This window comes from Mustelus asterias, chromosome 13, assembly GCF_964213995.1.
Source record: "Mustelus asterias chromosome 13, sMusAst1.hap1.1, whole genome shotgun sequence".
Classification (NCBI taxonomy): Eukaryota; Metazoa; Chordata; class Chondrichthyes; order Carcharhiniformes; family Triakidae; genus Mustelus; species Mustelus asterias.
In genome coordinates, this window is record NC_135813.1 from 7,814,853 (window position 1) to 7,825,545 (window position 10,693).

At 39.7% G+C, this 10,693-nt stretch overlaps 1 protein-coding gene across 4 annotated transcripts in view; it reads left to right on the plus strand.

Annotated features, from left to right (window-relative positions):
• LOC144502405 (nucleus accumbens-associated protein 2-like) overlaps window positions 1-10,350 on the plus strand; it is a 95,022-nt gene extending 84,672 nt beyond the window's left edge. For all 4 annotated transcript variants that reach the window (XM_078226273.1, XM_078226270.1, XM_078226271.1 and 1 more), the window contains exons 4-6: window positions 1,003-1,108; window positions 1,226-1,323; window positions 4,845-10,350. In XM_078226273.1, the coding sequence (XP_078082399.1) occupies window positions 1,003-1,108; window positions 1,226-1,323; window positions 4,845-5,338 (698 nt within the window). In that variant the 3' untranslated portion in view covers window positions 5,339-10,350. The remainder of the gene's footprint in view (window positions 1-1,002; window positions 1,109-1,225; window positions 1,324-4,844) is intronic.
• The last annotated feature ends 343 nt before the right edge of the window (window positions 10,351-10,693 follow it).

The window sequence follows — 10,693 nt, forward strand, 5'->3', positions numbered from 1 at the left end:
TAACGAACTCCATGATGTATCTCAAATTTTCTAAGTATGTTATCTGAGGGAGCCATTTAAATATGCACAAACTCTGCACATGAAAATCAATTACTATTGAATAATCTTTCTCATTACAAAAGGTTTCGCATCAATGAGCAAAACTGAAAATATGCTGCATTCTTTCAGTATGTCCTTTATGCTCAACCTTGCATAACTAGTGTTGATACAAAGCTCCTCAATGGAACAAATGAAAGGGCTTCTAATGAATAAAACATTTATGTAAATTACATTTATTCATGACTAGTTGTGTGCTCTAATTATTCGAACCTTTAAGGGTTTCTGTGTCCACCAATCCCTCCAGAGATCATGCTGGATTCTGTGCCAGGCAAAAAAAAAAATTAGACATTTTAAAGCACACTTGCTGAAAAATAGATGTATCAAGGTTAATTTATTTATCAATTCTATGATTTTTTTTGGGTACTTCTGTACTCTTGAAGCTCACTTCAAATAAAATTAGTACTTTTTTAATCTGGAAGGAAAGGTGGCAATTAAATTATACAACGGTATTCAAACTGCCATTAGCAAATATGATGTACTAGAAAATGTTAGAGAATATGCAGCTAAGTGGAAAAAATCTGATTCTACTAATATAACAGTTTGAACTGGAATATCCAATGAATATTCCAATTGTTACTATAAAGAGTTTTCTGACACTCCTTGCAACCTGACCTGATGCCTAACTTTTTAAATGTATCTCTACTACCTCATTTTTGGTTGTATCCATATATGATCAATCATCTGTCCCTGGCAGATTTGCTCCATTCTATGAATATTTTTCAGTTTTAAAAATGAATACCAGCTCCCCCTTAATGAAGGAGTCACTAATTTTCCCTCTAAGTCATCCGAAACAGTAAAAGAGAGTCTACCATTTATTAGACTATTATGTTTGTCACCTATTGTGAAAAACAATATAGCCCCAGCTGTAAAGCACAGGTATTCAATGCTTTCATCTCTTTGCAGGTTCAGGAGTTTATATCACACGAGGTCAGCTGATGAACTGTCATCTCTGTGCTGGGGTCAAACATAAGGTCCTCCTCCGTCGCCTGCTTGCCTCATTCTTTGACCGGTGAGTGACAAGTGCCTTGACCGTGCAGTGTCCTAGTTGGGTTTAAATTGCATCATTTGCTCAGCTGATGTACTCTGGGTCCACCAAGATTAATGATGCTTTTCATTATCTTTTCAGCAACACTTTGGCAAATAGCTGTGGCACTGGGATTCGTTCCTCCACAAGTGACCCCAGCAGAAAGCCTTTGGATAGCAGGGTCTTGAATGCAGTAAAATGTGAGTTTGTGAATTATTTATTATTAACAGATGAGTGAAGTTCTACACATGTCTGAAGTTGTAAGGTTATCAGTGAGAATATATGTACCTTTTACTGTAGGATATTAGGCATATATCTAGTATTGAGAAGGTTTTCCTGGAGTATTGTGGTTCTCCCTCGTGACCAGCTCCCATCCTGTCCAAAAAAAAACCCTGTTTAATATTTTTTCTAAAGGACATCAAAAACTCGTGGAGCCCAACAATCTTCCCACCACCGCAATTGATGCTAGACATTTCTAGGAAGCAGCTAAGAGGTTTAGCATCATTAACATGGAAAGATACATCAGTAATTTGCATTAACTGGCATCTTTTAATGGAATAAACCATTTCAGACATGTGAGCATAACAAGGCAAAGGAAGAGATGTGGTGGGGTGACCAAAAGCATGGCCAAAGAGATGGGCTTTAAAGGGAACCTTGAAGATGGTGGGGAAGATGAAGCAAAGGACTTTAGAGAGGAAATTCCAGGGTGTGGGATTTGGTTTGCTGAAGACCTACAAGCCGTTCAGGGGAATGAAGAATTTGGGGAATGACCTGTACGTCTAAAGGTTTCAGAGGTTGGAAAGGGTGAAGACCTAGGGAGAAATTTTAACAGCCTAACATTTGTAATTTGAAGTGACCGAATGTTGGCCAGTGAGGATCTGGAAGCAGTAATTGAAAATGGGGCTTCAACTTGGAGCTAGGCGGATGTGGGCAACAGATTTTTGAATGAGCTGAATTTATGGTGAGTGGTGGATGGGAGAATGACCAAGACATTTTTCAAATCTGTAGGTGATTAAAATGAGGGTAAATGTCTGCATATCCACTGGTTCTCAGCAGCAGTAATTGATAATTGATGAAAAAGCATATCACTTTTGTTCCCAAACTTGAGTAATTTTATAGCTAGAACCAATTGGTTAATATTACATCAGAAAGAAATGAAAAACTAAAATTGCATTGAACTTCGATTACTGCTGCATGGAACAGTCCCAAACCAGTTTAAATTGAAGTCCTAAAATTACAAGTGTTGGCAAAGTGGACAGCAAGCTTATTCCATCAATAAAGTTAAAATTATATAGGGGACAGCTTACCCTGGCAAGGCATCGTTGTTCAAAGACTAAGTGATTGAAAATGACAGCTCGGGTCACTGTCTGTGTGGAGTTTGCACATTCTCCTCGTGTCTGCGTGGGTTTCCTCCGGGTGCTCCGGTTTCCTCCCACAGTCCAAAGATGTGCGGGTTAGGTTGATTGGCCATGTTAAAAAATTGCCCTTAGTGTCCTGGGATGTGTAGGTTAGAGGGATTAGCGGGTAAAATATGTGGGGGTAGGGCCTGGGTGGGATTGTGGTCGGTGCAGACTCGATGGGCTGAATGGCCTCCTTCTGCACTGTAGGGTTTCTATGATGATTTCTATGACAGGTTAAGAAAATGGTGACACTCTAGTTCTGTTAAGCAAGGTGTTCTCAACCAGAAGGGAAATAGAGAAATTGCTTTTGTACCTCCTGGCAGATATTTGAAAGTGCTTTTGAGATTTATAAAATTTTGAATGGACAAATGGCTATTTCTAAGCAGTACATTGAGCCCAAAAATGATTGAGATTGAAGAGTCCATAACCAACTGTTTACACTCGACACGTTTTGTTTGCCAACTCCTTTTTCTCAATTAAGGCCTTGAGCAACCTTCTACAAACTTTACTCTCTCTGCCCCTCTTAGGACTCATTTAAGAAAAATCTCTTGAACTTTTTAATTAGTGCAATCATTGGCTGCACTCATTGTGCACTTCCTGAGGAAATTCCCTTAACCACGGAGGGAAACCTTGCCCAAGTACATTAATTTCTTCAGGTTTCAGAAGTCAAACCTCCAAAATAAGGTTATGTGCCACACACTCTTACTGTTGCTTGCAAGAGTTGGTCTGTGCAAGTTTGTTGAATTCAGCCTTGTGGTGCAGAGACTCAATGTAAACATATGGGACTGACTTCTCATACAGTCGCATCACCAAATATGTATATTTTAATATTTATATTTGTAGATGAAAGACTAAGTTTATTTCCCCGAAGTTTGGCTTGTTTACACTTGCAAGTGAACCTAACAAACTGAGAACCGCAGGGTTGGAGAATTGGAGAATGGCTCTTTTAAAAAAGTGTCATGCCCTTCCAAATAGCAATGTATCAGTAAATGTGCTTATCTTTTATACTGGAATTTGAATCCAGTGTAGCCAAAAGTTCTCCGAGTGGAGTGATGAGTTCAGTTTGTTTGAATGTCATGCTATGAGTGGTAAGCACTTGAGTACTCTTGCTATCGTACGTGTACGATAACATTAGGTCAAAAGCTACCCTGATTTAGGTTGGGAATGCAATGTTGGAATCTACGAATTCACAACGAAGACTGAATTATTTAAAAATACAGTCCCAACAGCGTGCCCAGATGTGAAAATCTTTGAAGAAATGGAGGTTTTGATTTAGACCGCGTTCACTGTGGCTCCGTTCATAGTCACAAGGTTCTGGGTTCAAGTCCCACTCCAGGGCTTGAGCACAAAAATCCAGGCTGACACTCCAGTGCAGCAATGAGGGATTGCGGCACTGTGCTAGCTTTCAGATGAGACATTATGCCAAATCCCCATCTGCCTGCATGGGTGGATGCAAAAAATATCCCATGACACTGTTTTGAAGAGGAGTAGGAGAATTATGGCCAGTGTGCTGGCCAATACTTATCTGTCAATCAACATCACAAAAACAGATTATCTGGTCATTATTACTATGTGGGAGCTTGCTGTGCACAAATTGGCAGCCATATTTCCTACATTATAACAGTGACCACATTTTAAAAAAATACTTAGTTGGCTGTAAAGCGGTGGTCATGAAAAGTACTCTATAGATGCAAGTTTTGCTTAACTTTATAGAAAAGCACTTTAGATTGAAACTGCTTTTACCTGCTAATCAGTGGCTCAATTGTTAGCCCATTCATCTCTGTCAGGGTCCACATCCCTCTTGCATGAGAATACAATTTGGGCTGACAGTTCAGTGTTGCACTGTTTGAAGTGCCATCTTTTGGATGACATTCTATAAACTGAGATCGCACCTGCCTTGTCAGGTGGGCATAACTATCTCATGTCACTATTGCAAAAAGCAAGGAAAATCTCTCCAGTGTTCTGAACAGTATTTATCCCACAGCCACCATTTTTGAAATAGACTATATCTGATAAATAATGCTGTTTGTTGGATCTTGCTATGTACAAATTGGCTGTTGCACCCACTTCTTTGATTCTAAAGTGCTTTAGGATGCCTTGAAATTGTCAAAAGTACTGTGTAAATTCCTGTTCTCGTGCTTTTGCAAGAATTGAAGCACTTTTCAGTGTGAATCCTCTTATTAAATTGGTCACTTAATCTTAAACTTTTGATCCCGGTAAGCTTTAGTGCTTTAGCATCATGTTAAACGCTACTGGTTCTCTGCAGGCAGATGGTAATATTTTGCGCAGTGGTTAATTTTTGCTTGAATTTGTTTTTGCAGTATATTGTCAGAACTTTGCTCCCAACTTCAAAGAAAGTGAGATGAATGTGATTGCTGCTGACATGTGCACTAATGCTCGACGGGTTCGCAAGCGCTGGCTTCCCAAGATCAAATCAATGCTGCCCGACGGGATGGAAGTGTACCGTACGGTTATCGGCGATGCGGGCGGTGGAGGCAGCTTGGAGCCGGAGCTCTATGGGACCGGGCCAACATTTGAACAAAGTAGTCAAGCTGAAAAGAGAAGTGACCCCGGGACTTTACTTGGAGAAAGAACAAACCCCGTAAGCTTAGACGTGGAGTCCCCCAAATCTGACCAGTCATGTGAACCAAACGAAATGGTGGAGTCGGTAATCAGAGAAGCCGCTGGCACTAATATTTTGGCCCCTGACACACCCGGCACAGGCCACACTTTTGATCAAGAGGAAGCTTCCTCAAACAATAGATCTGAAACACCCATGCGCAAACTGGATGGAACGTATGCAGGGGCCTTGTGAAGATTTTCACTGCGGTCGGAAAGAAGCGCATCATGTTATTTGAAATGGCTTGCATGCATACTAACGCTCTCAACATTTGGCAGTGTTATTTAAGCCACTGACCTGTACCCGTTGCCTGAAGACGTAACTTTTATCCCACCTGTATACAGTATGCCATGAAGAAATGAAGACGCCTTTATAACACTGAAACAGACCTTTCCAGTTCAATTCGTCTTATGGAGGCGACAACAGAATTTGCAGTTTCTCCCCATCGAAAGGCCTGAATGAGGAGCAACTGGGGGTGATTTGAAAGTTGCCTTTCATGATGGTAAATAGTGTCCAGATCATTTTAGCACTGTTGGTCCATTAACAAACTCTTAAAATGGAACTGACCTGCACATACAAAAACACACTAACTGTGATGGAATATGGGATCGTAAAGTATAATTTTTTTTAAAGAAAAATTGTTCTCATCCTTGTGTCAATCTGGCTCACTCCCATACCGCTGTGGCCAAGTAAACTACTACAGTGTGTGCTAGCTTATCTAGCTGGAATTTAATATTTAACGTAATCCGACTGATTATATTTTTTCAGACATAAATATATATGTACATGTATATAGATCTATATATGTGTGTGTATATATATCTATATATGTATATAATATATAAAGTGGTGTCATAAGAAGCGTGACTATGAAGCAAGCATTTTTTTTTTAGCTGGTAAGAAGTCTTGAAAAATATTCTGCTCATGTTTGCTGGTGATGTTTTGGGCATTTTACGGGTCAGAGGGCAGCAGTTTCAGGAAAGCAGCTTGGGCTTTAAACCTTCTCTTGTTTCTTAAAGTATGAAGTATTTACTGTCGGGGGGGTGGGGTGAAATGAGTCCAAACAGAATCTTAGAATCGAGCAAAGACTTGCGTGACCAAGGGTGTTTGCATGCTGTGACTAGACCGAGCATTGATCATGCTTAAGATGTAGATTATCATAAAATAATTCATAGATTGTAAACATGCAGAAACATGTGCCTTAGATATTTGATTTATCACCCCCCCCCCCCAACTCCTTGGAAAGAAAAAAAATCCCATCCTATTTGAGCTGATTATTTTTGTGAATGTGTGAAAGAGCACCCATAGTATTTAAGTGACTTAACAGTATTTATGTATAATACAGATCTGTTCACCAGTATGTGAATTTTCCAAATAGTTTCTGCTTTGTTTTAGTAAGCAGTGCTGTTAATAAGACTGTTAGCTAAATGCACTTTGCGGAAAATATTTTTGTTTTTCTTCTGACCAAACTGATCATTCCCTTGACAGATAGTCATTTTTAAATAGAAGTCGAAAGTGCCATTCGAAAGCTTGGCCATATATAAATAACCCTTGCAACTTGAACATTTTGCGATTACACTGTAACGATGCACTTTATCGTACATGCTAGAAGGTTATCAAAAATCCTCGTCAATCATAATCCTCTAATATAGTTAATATTTTCCTACTTTTTATTTTTGAGAAGGAATTGCCAAGTTAAGTAGCAACTAGACTTCTATCTGCATTACTAAAGCAGGAACATTTCTCCAAAAGAGTAACGATGATGACATTGTCTGAAATGCACCTTCAGAATGCTGACTGTCATTGGTCCTCTAACATTTGATTAGATCCTTTCTTTCTTTTTCCAATTCATATGATTTGGTTAGAGTAGAATCATGGTTTAGATCTAGTGTATAATTTTCTCTCCTCCCCCCTCTCCCTTCCCTTCCTGTAGAAGATCCATTAACTGTTTCCTTGATGTAATCAATGCTTGCTTTTCTTTTTAAAAAGGGCCTACACTTTTTACTCTGAGGTAACCTATCCCTGTGGTACAATCTGTTAAGTTATGGTTAGCTTATTGATCTAGCACTGCCCTACTTTGCTCACCCCACTTGGAAGGCAACAGCTACCATCCCGAAGTAAAAATGTTTGTTTATTATCCCCCTCCCAATGCTTCAGGAAGCTACCACAGCATTCACTACTTGCCTCTTCCTTGGTGCATTCAGACTGGCGATTGAGAGCACTGGGAAATCGATCTGCCCCCTCCTATCCTATTGCTGGTGTGACTGGGCAACCCAGTACTTTGGTTCTTCTTTTTAAAGCCAATTTGGTGTTCAAAGTGTAAATCACTGCAGCAGCATTGTGGCTGGCCGCTAGGGATATTTCCATAGTGTCTATTTGGTGATTGTGAAGTGGCCCTGTATTAGATGCACTGTTCAGAAGCTTAAAAGGTTCCATTGGAAAATCAGTGGATTAAAAGCAGGTACCAACTTTAATTATTCTCAGTGCTGTGCTTTCACATCTTTGTTATTTGGAGAGGATAAACAGGAGAGCACTGTGGACAGGTCCACTTCCTATAACTAAACATAGCCTTCCCATGGATTAAGACGGGTGCAGTTTTCACCTGACTGAATTTATCCACTGGCCGGCATGTTTCGGCTTGAACAAAACCCAATCTGTAATTTTTCACTACATTTTGACTTAAGTCCTAAGCATGTTCTTGTTGAGAGTTCATTAAAGCGTGACTGGAATTGGCATGCAAGTGTTGTTGGAGCTTCAAAGTGGGTAGTATTGCATTCTGCAGCAGATGCACTGTGTAATCACAATGTATTAGTGGAAAGGAATTCCCAATTGAATTTCTCAAGCTGCAATTCCCATTCTTGCTATGGGGATATTGGCCATTAGAACACTAAAGCCACAGGAGTAATGGGGTACATCTATGGGTTCTGAAGAAGTCAAAAGGTTAACTCAGTTTCTCTCTCCACAGATGCTGCCAGACCTGCTGAGTTTTCCTTGTATTTTGTTTTTTATTCTTGCATAGATCCTCTTTCCTGTCTATCTTTCTTTTTAGTCCTTTGTTTCTACTCTACCTGTTTCTCTCTCTGCTTTGTCCCCAACCCCCAAAGAGCCAGAGATTAAACTAACAGAATGATGGCATGTTTCCTTTGCTGTGTACTGACGCACCTCTTCCAGTCCTAGTCACTAAGTCTTGCAGTAATTTTGTTTCTTTTGATTTCTCCCGTTCCTCCTATACGTTCTCCTGACTAGCTTGCCAGGCATGAGCATGCCGTGGTCCAACCATGGCGAAGGCACATTTCAGGCAGTGGACTCAGACCTGAGCCTAATCCCTATGAAACCACCAAGCATATTGTCAGAAGCCGCAGTTTGTTGTCTGAGAATAAATGTGAAACTTTAATGTAAAATAAATTGAACAAGATATGGTTATATTTCCATGGAAGTTTCCACAAGTATAGACACTGAAATTTTAAGAAATGTGAGACTTTAATGCTTTGTATTTGCAGTAAACCATATCATCCAATTCAATAGTAAAGGATTAACTTCTAACTGGGGGAGCAAGTCATCTCCTTTAATCTATCTCCAGTAACTACAAATTAGTTTTTTTCCCATAACATGCTCCCGGTAACCATGGAAATGATAGGCCATCCAGCACCTTGCCATAAGCATCACACTATTGAGTTTCCTAATGTGGTGTCCTTTGGAGCACTGTAAAATGTTAATTGGCCCAGCCATTGGACCAACTGAGCAACTTTCAGATTTGTAGGGCCTAATGTGTAGAAATTTACTAAACTTTTTCATTTTGAAAGCTTTGGGGGGGGGGGTTTCACGGTACTGAAAAGTGCAGTGATAACAGAGTATTAACCCCAATCAGACATTGTTCTGAAAAATACGTGAAATGTAGAAGAGGTTTGTTTAGTTGGTTGTGGCTTTCTTGGAAGCAAGAGACCTTTTTGGCTCCCCCATAATTGCTCCCTTAAGATTTAATCATCCTCGGTGCAGTGTGTGAAACATTCAGTTTTTTTTTTGAAGAAACACTTTTTTGGGGAAAAGATGCTTTTTATTTATGAGCTTACCTCCTGGACCAGGCGAGTGGCCCTGGGTTATGTTGAGACATGGGCAAGTGGCCTGATTGAGGAGGTGAAAGGAGAGGCAGTAGTTTATGCCACTCACTGGTGTGTTGAATGTTCCCTGAGTTCAGGAATTTCCCTGTGCCGGAAGCTTTGAAGTCAAAAGGTGCTTCCCTGTCTTCCCGAACGGGTGTGATATCAGTTAATTCATAATCAGTCAGTGTACCCTACCACTTCAAAATATCAAAGCCAGGACAGATAAATGATGAAACTTGGCAAAGTTGAATTATAAATTGTGGTGTAGGACTGCAAAAGCTAATAAATATTACAATATCCAATTTCTGGTGTAGAAATATTCCTGGCTACCGTGCTGGAGTAATTTTGTAATTTTAACCTGCACATGAGCTTTTATAGGAACCGTTTCAATATATCGACTTTGAAAAGCAACCATTTGGAATGTAGTAGCTGCAACTGTAAATTTCATATCTTTTTGAGTTTTGACATGAGGGTTTTTAAAAAACTCTTGAATCCCTACACTTTGGGGGGGAAAAAACCCTAAAATAATTCTTTATTAAAATACACTTTAGTTAAGTGTAGAGCACGAGTGAAATTGCACTAGTTAGTGATGACAGTAACCAGAGAGGAAAAGTAAAATGACAGCTTCAAAATCTAAAGGAATCCCTGGTGTGAAGGGGTGAGGGGGGGGGGAGGGGGGGGGAGGAGGAGGAAGAAACTGAAAGGGACATCTTGACACAGGAATTGGTGAGTCTGAGGTGTGTATCACCTGAATTATTGATTGTACCTAATGGTCAGACAACTAGACCATTGAAGATGCTCTCAAGATGATCATGCTGGTTTCAGCATGTCTAAGATTCAAAAGCTGTCCCTTTTTAGTTTTCTGATAACTTTACAAATGATTCAGGAACATATTTTCACAGATGCTGCACAGAGCTGCATTTTTTTTTGCATGCAGTTGTGAGATATGTGATCTGATATTTTTAATCAAATATTTAACAAATCTCTCATACTTTTTTTTTCCTGAAGAGGTGCCAACCTGTGCACGTTATTTTTAGGCTTTCTTGCTCGACGTCAAGACATGTCAGATACTTCCCTTATTTCATCTCCAGGACTGATTTGTTTTTTTTTTTTAAATTAAAATCACAAAGGAAAGATGACTAATTGTTAATGGAGTCATTATATGTGTATAATGTGCTAACCCTTGTAAGCGCCATTAAGAAAAAAACCCATGTGTTCCTAGAATTTCTCAACTCATAGGCCAGCAACTCTGTAATGCTGACCAGTGAAATCTGGGGTCTGTTGCCTCCATGCATTCAACAATTTCCAACAGGCAGCAGTTATATTCCTACAGGCAGGTGAGAACAACTGGCCTGGTCAGGAAGATAAATGTGATGGTATTCGACTCAAGGTTAAGGGACTCTACAAAAATGGATTTCATTGTTATAAGGACTTGTAATTATCCTCCCCA